This window comes from Dromiciops gliroides, chromosome 3 (genome assembly GCF_019393635.1).
Source record: "Dromiciops gliroides isolate mDroGli1 chromosome 3, mDroGli1.pri, whole genome shotgun sequence".
Taxonomy (NCBI): Eukaryota; Metazoa; Chordata; class Mammalia; order Microbiotheria; family Microbiotheriidae; genus Dromiciops; species Dromiciops gliroides.
In genome coordinates, this window is record NC_057863.1 from 83,673,777 (window position 1) to 83,691,864 (window position 18,088).

Genomic DNA, 18,088 nt, shown 5'->3' on the forward strand with positions numbered 1-18,088 from the left:
ATTTTTTTCTAGTTTGTGAATATTAAGTGATGCTTAGCACTTTTTATAATATTTCTTACTCTGGAGTTTCTAAGTTGTTTAAAGGGAATACAACAGGGATAATTTTCATTATCCTGTTTCTCACAATTTGTTTTTAGAACGGTAAGTGTAGTATCTATATCTCTGTTCTTTGGCCAACTCTAAACACCCTCTCCAGCCAATTTTTTCCCTGTTCCTTTTCAAATAACCTACTCCCTACTTAGTAAATCCTCCAGAGGCTTTGGTTTTAAGGTGATAATTGACAAGAGGCTCAGGGTCAGAGTCAGAATTGGTCATTTGGTAGGCATCAGCACAAATGACAAGATACAAGAATAGAGATTCTGTAAAAGGCAGGCTCACAATCCCCTCTCAGCTCAGTAAACTCTACCCCTTCCCTGTATCTGACTTTCCTAGCCTGCCTTTTACAGAATCTCTATTCTTGTATCTTGTCATTTGTGCTGATGCCTACCAAATGACCAATTCTGACTGTGACCCTGAGCCTCTTGTCAATTATCACCTTAAAACCAAAGTCTTCAGCTCCTTCCTGGAAAACCAGTTTTTCCTTCCATCTTCCTTAGCCATCAGTTCATATCACTATTCTCTGAGTTATCCTGGTTCAAGGTCATAACCTTTGCCTCTTCTTCATCTTCCATATCTAGTCAACCATCAAACCTGACCATTTCTCCTTCCTACTATTTCTCATATGTGTTCCTTCCTTTCCATTCTCCCTGCTAACATGCAATCCAGGCTCTCATAATCTTCTTCCTCTAGTCTCTTCCCCCTCTAGTTCTGCCATACTAATTTTCCTGATAGATGATTTTAATCTTGTTGCTTTCTTTATTCAAAAAACTTCACTGACTTTCCATTGTCTTCAAGGCAACTTTTAGCCTTAGTACTCAAGACCTTCTGCAGTTTGCCTCTAGCTTTTTCTTTTCTTAGGCAGATCTTCCATTATCCCCCAGCATCAACTGTATTCTTGGCAGGTTATTCTTTTCTCTGTCTTTTGAACCAATATTGTTTATAGTATCTAGAGCTAGAAGGGATCTCTGCCCAGTTGTATCATTTTGTAGGAGAAGAAGCTAAAGATCAAGAGAGATAAGTGACTTGTACAGGTCACCAAATTAATCAGTGGCAGAGTTGGAGCTGACCACTGACCCCTGCACTCATCCTGTGGTCCTCCACTGTACTGTACTATACTTCCTCTAGAAATGCTCTTCTCCACTTCATTCCTTATTCCCCATTCTTCAGGAAACCATTAAGATCATGTCAGACTACAACAGGTCCTCTTTGACTTCCTGTAGCACTCATCAGCTGTGCCACTCCTGCTCCTTAAAAGTATGTGTGTGTATGTGTAAGTTAAATATCTGAATTTTTAAAATATACATAGGTATACACAGACATGCATACATCTAAAAATATTTTGCTTCTTCCTGGCTAGGTTGTAAGTTACTTGAGGGAAGGAACCTTGCTTCATACTTCATCAGCACCTATCACAAATAGCAAAATAGGCATTCAATATATATTTATTGAATGAATGAAGTGGGTTCTTTGCTTTGCCTATCTGTACTAAGTGACTATGAAAGAGAAACATTTGAAAAATTTGGCATCCTTCTTTAATAATAAAAAAAATTATGAGTAGTATACTGTTTGTTGCACTATTCTGGGAACTATGGTATCATAAAAGAAAGATATATGCAGCTTCTAGTTCTAGATGGGAGGAGAAAACTGAATTTCGATTGCCTAGGTCTATATGAGTCTTCAGAATCCTCCCTGTAACCACATGTCACAAAGAAGATCTTTCAACACTAGATTCTGGGACCCTATGATCCTTTTCTGTGGAGCTATAGTGATATCTATAGTTTTATAATATGGAAGAGAGTGGAGCTAATCTAAAATCTTACCAACGTGGGTAGTCCCCTTCAGAGATGCAGAGCACAACTCCCTCATGCCTTCTTTTTCTTTTCTTTTTTTTTTAAGTGAGGCAGTTGGGGTTAAGTGACTTGCCCAGGGTCACACAGCTAGTAAGTGTCAAGTGTCTGAGGTTGGATTTGAACTCAGGTCCTCCTGAATCCAGGGCTGATGCTTTATACATTGCACTACCTAGCTGTCCCTCCCTCATGCCTTCTTAGCTGGTTGACCTGGTCTTCCCACAAAACCAATATGATTTAGGAACTGCAATTGTTTCTGTAATCTTGCTCTCTTTTTCATCCTAGCAGAGGTCAATTGGTAATCCACAAAGATTAAGTGTTTGTCAGAATTAGGGCAGTAAAAACCAGCTCCTGGGTTGATACTTTTATATTGAGGAGGAGAGGAGTTGAACATAGCACCAAAAAGGTGTCAGACATCTGAAAAAGGTCAACCTTTTGTTTTCTGCTGTTAAAATTCAAAGCAATGTTTCTGTCATGACCTTTCTTTTATGAAATTATGCTGAATGCTTCCTCATAACTGTTGCTTGATTTAAAGGCATGTCTTTTACTGAGACATTTACAGTAAGTAAAGGTAAAGATATGGATTTCTTTCTTTTCCAGAAGTCCCTTGACAATTAAATATGTTGGAGATGCTATGATGTATTGGTTCAGTCTCTAATTATGATGGGCTAAGAAGGTTAAGCATTTTGCAATTCAGAAGGCATATTAAAGTGTCTTCACTGTCTGGTTCCTTTATGAAAAACTGGGTTTATTCCTATTTAGTGGAGTTCTTTTAAGCCTTGCTTTGATAGATGGGTGTTAATGCACATTACAATGTTATAAGTCATGCAATTTATTTCTCTATTCCTCTAATTTTACTTCTGTAAAATGAGTTGAAAGCTTAATAAAGTTACTTTTTCCTCCTTTCCTCTTCCTTATCTTTCTAGGTCAGATGATGATGAGACAGATAGCAGGAGCTCCAGGGTGACCCAACTTTGCACTTACTTTCAGCAGAAATATAAGCACCTCTGCCGCCTGGAGCGGGCAGAATCTCGTCAAAAGAAATGCCGGCATACATTTCGGAAAGCCTTGCTGCAGGCGGCCAGTAGAGAACCAGAATGTGCTGGGCAATTGATACAAGAACTCCGAAAAGCTGCATGCACTCGAACCAGGTTAGAGCAAAGATGCAGTGTTCAGCTCTGCAGGAGCATGTGGTCCCCACTTTGTTTTAGTTGTGTATTTCTGTTATTGTGTCTGACACCCAGGGCAAGATGAGCACTGTTAATAAAAAGGGTGGTGTGTGACTCTTTATCTCTGTAGCTGAAATAGTGCTCAACACAGGAGCCAAAATAACCTTGATCACATTTCTCTGTCATGTACTATGCCAAGAAATTAATGCATAGATTTACTTTTTCTGGAGTTAACACTTTAATCATATATACATTTTAAGGTATTAAGCCATTAAACAAGCAAATTTAAAAAGAAACCTCACACAAAATTTGAAGTTTCAGAGTCATTTACAGTTTGGTCATTCATGATTAATTATCCAATTTAAAAATCCAAAATATTAAAAATTGATTTTTAGCCTTTGTGGTGATATGCAGAAAATATATTAATGTCTATTGCAAATTTATTGTTCTATAACTAGATAATTTTGTTCAGTCACCACAAAACTTTCAAGGTAAAATTTTATATATAAAGCAATTCTTTGAAAATTCATCAAAAACATTGAGATTTTTTGGACTCAGTATAAATTATTGTTCTTTAGTACCTTTTGCTGTCTAGTTATAAGGATATCATGTTAAAGACTATAAATAAAATATAACAACATACAGAAAACTTGGAAACCATTTGGTATAAATTGCTCTGCTTTGTAGAATTTTGTTGTGTATATATGCATATGAAAGAGTTATTTGATCAGCTGCCTTCTTATATGTCTGTGCTTTTCACATGCTAATTTGAATGCTTTTTAGAATTGCTGAGATTTCCCCCGATTTGAACCAGAAATTTCCATTCTAGAACTAAAACACTTGTTTCCACAATGTAGTTTATGGTTACATGTAGATAGTCCTACATTTTTATTTTTTGAATAAAATCTCAACCATGGAATTTTTGATCATGCTTCCTGCATGATCCTTCACTAGGTTATCTATTTTGGTTTCAATATATGTAAACTAAATATCTTAGTTTTTAATTGTGAATTTTGCATGTTTCTACAGGCCCCACCCCTCTACCCCAGAGTACTGTAATTCTTGGTGTATGCCTCATTGTTCAGTACTCAAGTGAATGTGATGGCCAGGACAAAACAAAAATAGCCTTTATTGCTGTATCTAGTGGCAGCGGTTCCCATTTTCTAGTTTTTTGTTTCTCACAAATCTCAAGGTCTGTGTAGGGAATACTCCAGAATTAGGTAAACCAATTTATGTCCCCCAAATACAGTTAACTCAGCTCAGTTTGGAATTGCTCTTTTCTGATGGTAGAACCATGAAGTTAAGATTGCATTTGTTATTCTTCTAGCATGAACTGAATCTGGGGCAAAATATACACTTTGGTTCTAGTATATTTTGTTTATATGGACCCTGGCTATACAGTTATACTGAGGCAAGGATAGTTTGCTATCAGTGGGAATTTACTTTTTGCCAATAAGCATTAAGTGAAAGAAGTATATATTAGGCAAAAGCTACTTCTTTCATATGGGAATTTATACAAAACTAACTTCAGTAATAGTTGTTTTGGTGGGGGGCGGGGCAATGAGGGTTAAGTGACTTGCCCAGGGTCACACAGCTAGTAAGTGTCAAGTGTCTGAGGCCAAATTTGAACTCAGGTCCTCCTGAATCCAGGGCTGGTGCTTTATGCACTGCGCCATCCAGCTGCCCCTCAGTAATAGTTTTTTGTTTTTGTTTTTTATATGCATGGCCTCTTAGCTCATAATAGACAGGTAAAAACAAACCCCAGCATAGTTCTTCACTTAATTTGGTTACTTACTTAAGAAAAGTTAATGGTTTGGCAATGCTGTTTTATTACTAGATGATGAAAAAAAAGTCATTATTTTGCTGGCACTTCATATATGTGACAAATTGTCTTAATCTTGTAGTAGTGACTACAAGCAGCCAGCCTCCCTGAGTTAATAATTAAGAAAATGCGCAGACCAAGATAATGTTTTGCACTGGGCTCCGTATTTAAATCATAGACTATTAGAACTAAACTAGACTAGAACATTGTCTTTGTACCATAGACTATCTAGTCGTATAGAGCTATCTAAAACTTGAGGTTAAATACCTTGTTCATGGCCACATGGCAGCACTGGAAAGGAGATCTTCCTGACTTTGTCTAGCACTCTGTTTGCTGTCTTACTGCAGCTTGTGAATCCGTTTCAATTGGGTGGGTGATTATAAGTTGATTGATGTTAAGGTACTCTCACCTCATCTGTTTTATATTTATTGATCAATACATTTAACAAATAATTCAAGTGAAATCATTTATATATTTTGGCACAAAATCTAAATGGTAGCTTATAGCTGATAACCTGACATAACAAACACTAGTGAATTACTTGTAATAGAAATGTCTGTGTTATCTTATATAGTTTACATTCTATAGTAACATTCTGTTGAAATGCTATACCAGGAGATGCTTAATGTATTTGTTACGAAATCTCTTTCTCTTTTTTTCTTCCCCCAGCACAAACCGGGCTCAATTGAAGGAGGTAGAACCAGCACCATGTAGTGGAATGGTGAAGGGGGAACCATGCACTAATAAAGCCCTTCCGTTCACCAGACATTGTTTTCAACGTATCCTCTTATTAGTTTTCAAAACTGCTATGGGTTTTATATAAATATTACCTATTCTTATTATCTTGTGAAAGCCATAGAAATAAATTGACTACTCTTTCCTACTTCCAAGGAAATCACTTCAGTACTGCATTGAATAGTCATTTCAGAATAAACAAATTAAATAGTAGCAGTAAAAGAAGCATTTGTTTTCTCTTCCTATGCCCCCCCAGTTGAAAAGAAAAAAAAAACAACCCAAAACTCTGTAACAATTATGTATAGTCAAGCAAAGAAAATTCCCATATTGTCCATGTCTGTAAATATGTCTCATTCTGCTTCCTGAATCCATCACCTTGTCTGTCAAGGGATGATTAGCATACTTCATCCTGCTGCTCTGGTATCATGGTTGGTCATTTTATACATCAGAGTTCTTAAGTCTTTCAAAGTTGTTTGTCTTTACAATGTTGTTGTTGTATGCATTTTTCTCCTGCTATCACTCATGTCACTCTGCAACTGTTCATACAAGTCTTTCCAGTTTTCAGTGAATTCATCCTTTTCCTCATGTCTTATGACACAATAGAATTCCACTGAGTTCATGTACCACAATTATTTCAGTCATTTGCCAGTTGATGAGAATCTTTGCTGCTATATAGAGCTTTAGTAAATATCTTTACACGTGAACCCTATTCTTCTTTCTTTGATCTCTTTGGAGTGTAAACCTAGTATATAGTTTGACTGGGTCAAAAGGGTATAAACAGTCTAATAACTTTTGGGCTATAGTTCCAAATTGCTTTCCAGAATTGCTATATAAATTCAGAGGCCTACTAATACTGAATTAATATACCTGTTTTTCCAAAACATCTCCAACATTTGTTATTTTCCTTTCCCCCCCCACTTTTGACAATATAAGGGATGCGAGATGAAACCTCAGAGTTGCTTTAGTTTGCATATCTGTAATTATTAGTGATAAAAGCTTTTGAGAGATGATAATTCTACTTACTGAAGAAAACATATAAATTATATTTCAATAATTCCAATAACTGCTTATAGATCCTGTAGAATAACTATATACTTTTATAATGTACCTTTTACTATGAGATTAAGTTGTGTAAGCAGTTAGAGTTAGTGAGTGGAGAGGTGGTCTGGAATGAATGAAAGGCAAAGGTCTCATATCACTACCTAGGAAATGAGATCTTCCATTGGGGGTTAACTGAAGGACATTTAGGTTTGGGTGTTTCCACCTCTACCTATTATAGGAGTCTTATTTTCTTTATTAATAAACTTTATATTTTGATTCTTTTGATGGTAGAAACAACTTTTGAAAAAATTCTTACTTTACTTATTACCTGTTTTTTTTCCCTACTCATAATTTTGAGTTCTCCTTTTTTACAGCTTCTTTGGTATTTACCCTAAAGTAAAAAAATCATTGGTAGTTCACATGTGAAAAATGGAAGGGTACTTTTTTGGGTATCAGTTTCAACTTATTTTGTGTCTATGTTGCTTTGGGCAGCAAAGTCTTAGTATAGGATATTAACTTAGTTCTGGGGAGACAGTTGCTGAATAGTTTAAATATTTTGGTATCAGAATGCCATCTTAGATATTTAAATTTGGGGAGTTTTTTTTGAAATATGAAATATAAAATTTAATTTTATACTGATTGGTATTCAGTGATTTGGATGTGTTGTTTATATATATAATTTTACTCTTCAACTAGACTGCTTGTGAAAATATTCTCCTTTTAGGAAAAAAGCTTCTTATTGTTGTAGGCTTTTATGAACTAGTAAATTTCTAAGGAAATGTACATATTGGCCATGTTTTTCTAAAATGATAAAATTGATTAACGCGTATACCATGAAAGGAAATTCTTGTTGGAAGGAAATTAGCAAAATGGACTAACATCCAGAAGCACATCCTGATAAATAACTAGCCGTTCTGTTTTTCCATTTCTCCCCGCATTAGTAGTTGGGCTGCTGCTGTCTTAGTTTTTGTCTTAATGATAGAATTCAGAAAATTATATTTAATAAACATTCTGAGGAACTTAAAAAAAAAGACTCCCCTTAAAAAGAAATTGTATTTATCTTTTTAAAATTTCAAATTCGTTTCTGAATGTATCCCTTTCCTTCCCTAATATACATTAACCACATCTGATAGCACATGCATCATTCCAGGCCAATAGATTCCCACCTCTTTAGTGAAAAGAGTTCTGTTTTCTTTTATATTTTAATATATGTTTTATTTATATATTGTATCTATTTAAAATATATTTCATTTATTATGAATGATGAGGATTAGAAAAATTAAATGGAATTTTCCATCATTGCTTGCTATGTATTATTCCTGACATCGAAAAACACAGATATCCTCTTGAACCGCTCTCAGCAGCTCTTCTCAAGTTGCACAGCTAAGTTTGCAGATGGACAGCAGTGTTGTGTGCCAGTTTTTGACATTACACACCAGACACCTCTGTGTGAAGAACATGCCAAAAAAATGGTAAGTTCAGGATTTTTTTTATAGAAATGAGGACAACCTAGGCTCCAGTGCTGCTTCTTACACATCTTGTTTCTTTGACCAAGGGCAAACACTTTACCTCCTCATCTTACTTAGATGGTCTTTAAGTTCCAAAAAGTTGCATATCTGCATTGCCAAAGAGAATTTACCACAGTGATGAATTCTGAAGTTCAGACCCACTTAAAAAAAAAAAAAAAAAGCCTAGGGGGCAGCTAGGTGGAACAGTGGATAAAGTACCTGCCTTGGATTTAGGAGGGCCTGAGTTCAAATCTGGTCTCAGACACTTAACACTTCCTAGCTGTGTGACCCTGGGCAAGTCACTTAACCCTCATTGCCCTGCAAAAAAAAAAAAAAAGCCCAGAACAAATAAGGTTCTTGTTTTGGTGATAGGATACACCAAATATATAGCTGAAAGAGACCTTAGAAATTATCATGTCAGGGGGCAGCTAGGTGATGCAGTGGATAAAGTACCTGCCCTGGATTCAGGAGGGCCTGAGTTCAAATCTGGTCTCAGACACTTAACACTTCCTAGCTGTGTGACCCTGGGCAAGTCACTTAACCTTCATTGCCCCGCCCAAAAAGAAAGAAAGAAAGAAAGAAAGAACTTATCATGTTCAACTACCTCATTTTACAGATGAAGAAGAAACTGAGCATACTCTTCCATATTTACCAACAACTCCTCCATTCCTTTAAAATCCCTGAGACATATATATGTTTTCTTAACTTGAGCCATTACAGTGTCAAACCTGGCATGTTCCACAGTTTTTTTATATTCATAGTTTCTTCCACCTTTGCTTTTATATAATCCTGAAAAATGGACTTAATTATTGATTTGGCCCATGCTGATAGAGTAAGCCCTGATTCAGAGTAATTGTGGGGTGGGAGGAGTATGAGGAAGGAAGCCAATAGGATTGATTTAAGTATCAAGTTAAAAGATTATTTAAAGAAATATTGTTGGGACAGTTAGGTAGTGCAATGTATAAAGCATCAGCCCTGGATTCAGGAGGACCTGAGTTCAAATCTGGCCTCAGACACTTGACACTAGCTGTGTGACCCTGGGCAAGTCACTTAACCCCAATTGCCTCACTAAAAAAAAAAAAGAAAGAAATATTGTTGAAATGCTTTTAAGATAGAAAGGTCTCTCGACTAAGAGAAGACCAAAGTCATCATAATAATAATAACTAAAATTTATGTAGTAATGCCTACTCTGTGCTAGGCACTATGCTAAGTACTTTACAAATATCTCATTCTGCCCTCAGAACAACTCTGTGTGGCAGGTGCTATTATTATCTCCATTTTACAGTTAAGGAAACTGAGGCAAACAGAAATTAAGCGATTTACGTAAGTGTTCGATGCTGGATCTGAATTCAGATATTCTGACTCCAGGTCCAGTATGTCACCAGCTGCCTTGATCCCAGCTTTCATTGTCTTTATCTGTCACTTAAAGGGTTTTAGGCTAGAAGATAGATGTTCTTTAAGATGCCTTTCAACTTTGACATTCTGTGATATGATACTGACTATGTCTCGCATATAGTAAATACTGCATAAACACCTATTAAATGTTTTTGAATGAATAGAGTGACACCGACTAGGCTAATACAATGTTTCCAAATAAAAGTGCAGTATTCCAGCACCTGCTTTGGATCGATAAGAATGATTTATAAATAACATCAATTTTCTGGGAAAATGAGTCCTCCTAAAAGGGGTTTGAAGGCAATTCTCTTAAGTAGATTAAACAGTATCCTTTGTATTTCTGTCCAATGGGAGCTACAGCATCTTTAATAGTCAATTTATCTTATTGTTCATTTTTATGCAATAACAGAACTATACAGGTTATCCTTCCCATGCATGGGTGACTGTTTCTGGGTGTCTCCAGAGTACAAAATTCTTTAAATATTGGCCCTTTGGGCATGTGCCAAGTCGGGAGAATGAGCTTCAAGTTTCATGTACCTTTAAAAAGGGGGACCAGAAAAATCTCCATCATGATATGAGATCTTTGGGGGAGGGGTCGGGGGGAGAGAAAAGGAAAGCATAATTGACCATGGAGGCTGTGTTCTGAGAGGCTGGTAATGTGTACTTTTCTCAGTGCTCTTTGATCTCTTCCACCATCAGCTAGTCCCTGTTTTCCCAGTCCTTCCTCCTTTCTTACAATTGCATTATCTCTACCCACTTTGGGGAAATATCTGCCAATACATTTTGGGGATTTTTTTGGTGGGGGCAGGTTTTGGTGAGGCAATTGGGGTTAAGTGACTTGCCCAGGGGCAACTAAGTGGCACAGTGGATAAAGCACCAGCCCTGGATTCAGGAGGACCTGAGTTCAAATCCAGCCTCAGACACTTGACACTTACTAGCTGTGTGACCCTGGCAAGTCACTTAACCCCCATTGCCCCACCAAAAAAAAAAGTGACTTGCCCAGGGTCACACAGCTAGTAAGTGTCAAGTGTCTGAGGCCGGATTTGAACTCAGGTCCTCCTGAATCCAGGGCCGGTGTTCTATCCACTGTGCCATCTATCTGTCCCCTGCCAATACATTTTGGGGGGTGTGTGTGTGTGTGTGTGTGTGTGTGTGTGTGTGTGTTTTGTTTTGTTTTGTTTGTTTTTGCGGGCAATTGGGGTTAAGTGACTTGTCCAGAGTCACACAGCTAGTAAGTGTTAAGTGTCTGAGGCCAGATTTGAACTCAGGTACTCCTGACTCCAGGGCTGATGCTCTATCCATTGCGCTACCTAGCTTCCCCATGCCAATACATTTTGACAAAAGGAGTCTCAAAGAGCACCAGGCAGTCTACTGAAGGTAAAAGGGGGAAGGGCCTAAACACAGTCATTCCTGTGCAAGGGGTGGAGTATGGGGGAAGAAAGTGTGGCTTGGCATGGCACATTTTAGAAATGCTCAAGGAGCATGTGAGGAGGTCCCCTGGGTGCTCATTCTGCTACTACTCTATTTATTGTTATTGATAAGATTGAAGAGGAGGAGGTTGGCACTTTAGAGCTAAAAGCGGTCTTGGCATTATTTAATTCTGCTTCTCCTGCCATTTTTCTAGATGAGGAAATAGAAGCCAGAAAGGTTGAGATATGTCCATTGTTACATAGTTGAATAATTGAAGAAGTGACACTCAGAGTTCCTAATTCCTCTAGTTCAGAACTACTTCTACATTCATCTTGCCAAAAGTATTTTTATCATCCAAAAGAGATCAAATTGATGATGAGAGATACTCTTTCTGAACCCCCAAGAAGCTTGTCAGTCCACTGAACATTTATCTCTTCATTTCTTTTAGATGTTGAGGTTTCCAGAATTTGTTGCAGTTACTTTGCTTATATACATTCTTTTTATATATGTATCAGACTACCTATAGTGACATGAATTTCTGAATTTTTAGGCTAAAATGAGAATATAAACTCTGTTGGATTGTATTCCTATAATACAGATTTCTTTCTGAGTGCCATTATAACTGACACTGTACTATTGAACTTCTTGAATAAAGTTCTTTTCTCTCTCTACAAACATCTTCCATAGTGACATATTTCTTGAACCTGACTTGATGTGTTAGGCATGTGGTTCAAAGCATTTCCTAGAACTAACATCAATATATTTTTTGTCCGGACATTGTCTTTATTAGGTAGATACAACTAATTTGGTTTCTGTGCTCCAAAGTGTTTATGAAGGTTAGAATAAATGATCTCAGGTTTTTAATTGGTTTGGAGAAATCCATTTGTAGTCTAATTCAGTTCTGTTTTGCAGAGCCCTGGGCTTGGTGCTACAAGAGGTAGAAAATTTTGACTAGATACTGTGTAGAACTTAGCATTAGTGATTCCTTTGTTCCTCCTTTTATATAAATTGTTAATAATGAGTTCCATAGAAATCATTACTAAAATCAACAAGTATTAACAAATCAACAAGTATAACAAGATAAGTGTTTTCTTTCTTGTGGAGAAAAAAAGTTTGGGGGTTTGTTTTTTACAGTGAATTACATTTTATAAAAAAGTAAACAGCCCAACTGAAACCATGATATTTATTGTTTCTATATCATACTCTTTACAAAAGGATAATTTTTTGAGAGGAGATAGCTCCCGTAAAGTTCAGCACCAGCAGCAGAGGAAACCCAGGAAAAAAACAAAGCCACCTGCACTTACCAAAAAACATAAGAAGAAAAGGAGGCGTGGACCACGTCGGCCGCAGAAACCCATTCCCCCTGCAGTGCCCCAAGGAAACCTCAGCATGCCCACCAGCGTCTCACTGCCAGTGGAAATCTCCCAGATGCGGTCAGTTACCTACAGTATTAGAGTACTTACTTCTCATTGCAGGAGGAAGAAGGTGGTTAGATGAGATGGAAGAAATTAGGTCTACCACATAGCATCCAGGTCTTTCTAACACCTGTACCTTTGGAGCAGTTCATTCTGGAAGAGAAAAGCTAATCACTTTGTTTTTGCAGATTCTTAAATTTCAATTACTTTCTTTTCATAATTTTCTTGATTTTCCTGGATTACTTTTGTTTTTTCCCTAAAACTCTTTCATTTGATTTTTGAAGTCCTTTGTAAGTTCTTCCAATAACTTTTAAAAAATTACGTTAAATTAAAAAGGGTTTATACAAATGTAGCCAAGATCAGAAGGAAAGTAGAAAATTGGGGGAAAAATTTTATATACAGTTTCTCATATCTCATAAATATATATAAAGAACTTTGTTAAATCTGTAAGATTATGAGTCATTCTGCAATCGATAAATGGTCAAAGGATATGAATGGGCAGTTTTCCAATGAAGAAATCAAAATAATTTATAGATATATGAAAAAATGCTCTAAATCTTTATTGCTTAGAGAAATACAGATTAAAACAACATTGAAATATCATTTTACACCTATCAGATTGGCTAACAAAATTGAAGGGGAAAGTGACAAATGTTGAAGGAGATGTAGAAAAATTAGAACACTAATTCATTGTTGGTGGAACTCTGAACTGATCCAGCTGTATTGGAGAGCAATCTGGAATTATGCCCAAAGAGTTATTAAACTGCCTATACCCTTTGACCCAACAATACAACTATTTGGTCTGTTTCCAAAGATATGATTGGGGAAAAAAGGAAAAGAACCTATATGTTCTAAATATATTTATAGCAGCTCTCTTTGTTGTGGCAAAGAACTGGAAATTTCAGGGATGGCCATCAATTGGGGAATGGCTAAACAACTTGTGGTATATGATTGTGATGGAATATTGTTTTAAGAACAAATTTGAATAACTAAGTCATTTTTGACTATTATAAATATCCAAATTAACTACAAAGGACCTATGAATGAAGATGCTCTCTGCATCTAGAAAAAGAACTGATAAATAGAAGTCTATATAGAATGGTTATGTACACATGCACACATGCATGTATGTGTGTATATGCACATATGTATATGTGTGTGTGTATATTTGCATATGATGGTAGCCCTCTATGATGAGGAGGGAGGAAAAAAGGTAAAAAAAGAAAATTGCATGATAACTTTAATATATATTTTAAAGGAATAACAAATTATACATAATAGATTTGCAGTTTCAGCTGCAATCTTTTTTTCTATTCAATGGAAATGCTTGTTTTATCTCTTAAGTGCAGAATCACATTTTTTGAAAGAGAAAAAAATCTCAATTACCACCGTGTTGTTGTATCACCTAATTTTATTTATGACACCTGTTATATTAGATCTAAAGGAAACCTTTCTTTTAAGGTAAGGAGAACAGGTACAAAAATGGAAAATTGGGGAGAGGTGTCTAATTCTTCTATTTTACCAGCTGTGTTTTAGTGAATAGTGTTGCAGGATATTGAAAAGAGCATTGCATTTGAACCCAGGAGCTGTGGAATTAAGTTCTGGCTCTTCCTTTTCATAATTATGTGACTCTGGCTAAGCCATTAAAGCTCTATGGATGGGGGCAGCTAGGTGGTGCAGTGGATAAAGCACTGGCCTTGGATTCAGGAGGACCTGAGTTCAAATCCTGCCTCAGACACTTGACACTAGCTGTGTGACCCTGGGCAAGTCACTTAACCCCCATTGCCCCCCCCCCCAAAAAACTCTATGGACCTGTTCTTATATATAAATTATATATAAATTCTATCCCTGCTCACTTCACAGGGTTGTTGTTAGGAACAGATGAGATTATATATAAAAAAGCACTTTGGGGGGGGGGTCACTAGGTGGTGCAGTGGATAAAGCACTGGCCCTGGATTCAGGAGGACCTGAGTTCAAATCTGACTTCTGACACCTGACACTTACTAGCTGTGTGACCCTGGGCAAGTCACTTGACCCTCATTATTCCACCTACCCCCACTCCCCCCCACAAAAGCACTTTGAAATAAGCTATTATTATCATAAACTAAGTATATAATGAAAAATCATGCATTCTTTAAATTTAAAAAAAATTTATTTTTTAGTTTCAAATTCCCTCCTAACTCTCCTCATTGAAAAGGCAAGAAATATGATATGCATTATAATAGGAAGTCATGCAAAGCATTTCCACATTAGCCATGTTTTAAGGGTGAAAAGGCAAGCAAAATGAAGAAAAAAATATGCTTCACTCTGTACTCTGAGTCCATCAGTTCTCTATATGGAGGTGGATAACATGTCATTGGTCCGGGGGAAGCTAGGTGGCACAGTAGATAAAGCACCGGCCCTGGATTCAGGAGTACCTGAGTTCAAATCCAGCCTCAGACACTTGACACTTACTAGCTGTGTGACCCTGGGCAAGTCACTTAACCCCCATTGCCCCGCAAAAAAAAAAAACCAAAACCAAACAAACAAAAAACAAAAAACCATGTCATTGGTCCTTTGAAGCTGCAGTGAATCATTATATTGATCAGAATTGCTGTCTTTTATCTTTATGATATTGCTGTTATTATGTAGATTGTTCTCTTGGTTCTACTCACTTCCCTATGTATCAGTTCATACAAGTCTTTCCATGTTTTACTAGAACCATCCCCTTCATCATTTTTTACAGCACAATAATATTCCCTCACATTCATATACCATAACTTGTTCAGCCATTCCACAATTGATGGGTATCTCCTTAGTTTCCAATTCTTTGCTACCACAAGTAGAGCTTTTATACACACACACACACACACACACTCACTCACTCCAAGGCGACTATATATATATATATATATATATATATATATATATAATATTGTGTGTGTATGTCTTTTTTCTTTCACCTCTTTGGGTTATAGACATAATAGTAGTATTGGTGGTTCAAAGGGTATGCAGTTTGATATCCCATTGAGCTGTAAAAGTTTTATAGCTTAGGGCCAGCTAAGTGACACAGTGGATAGAGCACCAGCCCTGGATTCAGGAGGACCTGAGTTCAAATCCAGTCTCAGACACTTGACATTTTCTAGATGTGTGACCCTGGACAAGTCACTTAACCCTCATTGCCCTGCTCCCTCCCCAACAAAAACGTTTTATAGCCTTTTGGGCATAATTTAAAATTGTTCTGCCAAATGGTTGAACCAGTTCACAATTTCACCAACAGTACATTGGTGTACCCATTTTCTCACATCCCCACCAGCATTTGTCATTTTTTTTCCTGACATCTTAGCCAATCTGATAGGTGTGAGGTGATATCTCAGAGTTGTTTTAATTTTCATTTCTCTAATTATTAGTAAATTAGAGCACTTTTTCATTTTCATTTTTTTTTTTAAGCTGGGCCATGAGGGTTAAGTGACTTGCCCAGGGTCACACAGCTAGTAAGTGTCATGTGTCTGAGGCCAGATTTGAACTCAGGTCCTCCTGAATCCAGGGCTGGTGCTCTATCCACTGTACCACCTAGCTGCCCCAATACTTATATGTCAGATTTTTTTTTTAGTGTGGCAATGAGGGTTAAGTGACTTGCCCAGGGTCACACAGCTAGTAAGTGTCAAGTGTCTGAGGCCGGATTTGAACTCAGGTACTCCTGAATCCAGGGCCGGTGCTTTATTCACTGCGCCTCCTACCTGCCCCTAGAACACTTTTTCTTATTGATAGCTTTGATTTCTTCCTCTGAAAATGACCTCTTCATATTTTTTGATCATTTATCAATTGGAGAGTGGTTCTTATTTTTTATAAATTTGTCCTAATTTTCTGTTATCCTTTTTTCCTTCCATGAACCTCTCTATCTCTTGTTTGGTCATGAACTCTTTCCCTATCTATAGATCTGATAAGTAATTTCTTCCATGATCCCCTAAGTTGCTTATGTTATCACCCTTTATGTAAAAATCATGTATCCATTTTGACCTTATCTTGGTACATAGTATGAGATGTTGGTCAATACCTAGTTTCTACTCGGGTGCTTTCCAGTTTTCCCAGCAGTTTTTGTCAAATAGTGAATTCTTACCCCAGTAGCCAAACCCTAGGCTACTGTGCTCATTTATTCATGTATATTTTACACCTAATCTATTACACTGATTGATCACTCTATTTCTTATCCAGTGCCAGATTGTTTTGATGATTATCTTTTTGCAATATAATTTGAGATTTTAATACTTCTAGACCCCCTTCACTTTTTTTTTTCACTGATTCACTTGACAGTCTTGACCTTTTGTTCTTTCAGATGAATTTTGTCATTTTTTTCCCCTATCTCTATAAAGTAATTTTTTGGTAGTTTGTGTTTTGTTTTGTTTTGTTTTTAGTGAGGCAGTTGGGGTTAAGTGACTTTTCCAGGGTCACACAGCTAGTAAGTAAATGTTAAGTGTCTGAGACTGGATTTGAACTCAGGTACTCCTGATTCCAGGCCCAGTGCTCTATCCAGCTGTGCTATCTAGCTGCCCCCGGTAGTTTGATTTGTATGGTGCTGAATAAGTAAATTATATCATCTTATTTGCTATTCATTTGGATGGAAGTGATGAAAAAGATACGGAGTTGGAATGATTGCTGGATTCACAAGCTACTCTTTGAGATGCATTTTTTCAGTAACTAAAGGAGAGAGAAAAGTTTTTATTTTTCCTTTTTTTTTTATTCTTTCACCCAAAAAATAAACCCAACCCCAAACCATGCCATTTTAATTTTTTTCTAATAATAAACATTTTTATTTAAAGTTTTGAGTTCCAAATTTTATCCATACTTCCCTCCCTCTCTTGCCCCCCCCCCCCCAAGGAGGTAAGCAAAAAAACCTAACATTTTTAAATGGTGGGAGCCAGGTGGAAATCCCTTCTTTTAATATCACTATTCTATATGAAGAAATTCTCTTGGCCAAATTTTTCTAACTTTTGTTGTTCTTGTATTTATGTAAATTTAATAATAATAAAATGACAGGCAGTAAAAGTTTTCAAATGAGCAGATTTAATGTAATTTTTAATATATGTCATTAGAAAACTTTCTAAGGATGAATGAATCTGTTTTAGTAACAAACATAAGTTGTGGGAAACTAATTAGAAATATTGTTTCCTCTCTTCTCCTAGGAGCCCTTCCACACCGGAGCTGAGTACTGACGAGCTGCCTGATGACATTGCCAATGAGATCACTGACATTCCACATGACTTGGAATTAAATCAGGAGGACTTTTCAGATGTCCTGCCACGGCTACCCGATGACTTACAAGATTTTGATTTTTTTGAAGGTATTTTTAATTCCTTGTTTTTTACTATTTATTTTTCAGGAAACAAGTTCAGAAAACAAGTTAAAAAGGAAGTAGGTTTTTTTCTTTTTGAGATGTAGTTAAAACATTCTTACCAACTACCAATAGTGTCTTATTTTAGCTAGAGACTGCAAAATACTAAAAGCTGCTTTCACCCTTTCAAAAAGTTGTGGTATTTGTTGTATGCATGACTGTAGTGTTGTTTTTGGTAGATTCATTGTTTGATAGTTATCCTTGTAAGTGTCATTTGAAATTAGTCATTTTAAATCTTAGAAAATAGTTTATTATATATCTCCAAAGAAATGAATA

The 18,088-nt window shown here is 36.6% G+C and overlaps 1 protein-coding gene across 1 annotated transcript in view; it reads left to right on the top strand.

Annotated features, from left to right (window-relative positions):
- Positions 1 to 18,088, top strand: part of INO80D (INO80 complex subunit D) — an 81,790-nt gene that overhangs the window by 50,456 nt on the left and 13,246 nt on the right. Inside the window, 5 exon segments of the mRNA XM_043997294.1 lie at positions 2,873 to 3,097; positions 5,607 to 5,716; positions 8,052 to 8,185; positions 12,242 to 12,459; positions 17,604 to 17,761. Of these exon segments, the coding sequence (XP_043853229.1) occupies positions 2,873 to 3,097; positions 5,607 to 5,716; positions 8,052 to 8,185; positions 12,242 to 12,459; positions 17,604 to 17,761 (845 nt within the window).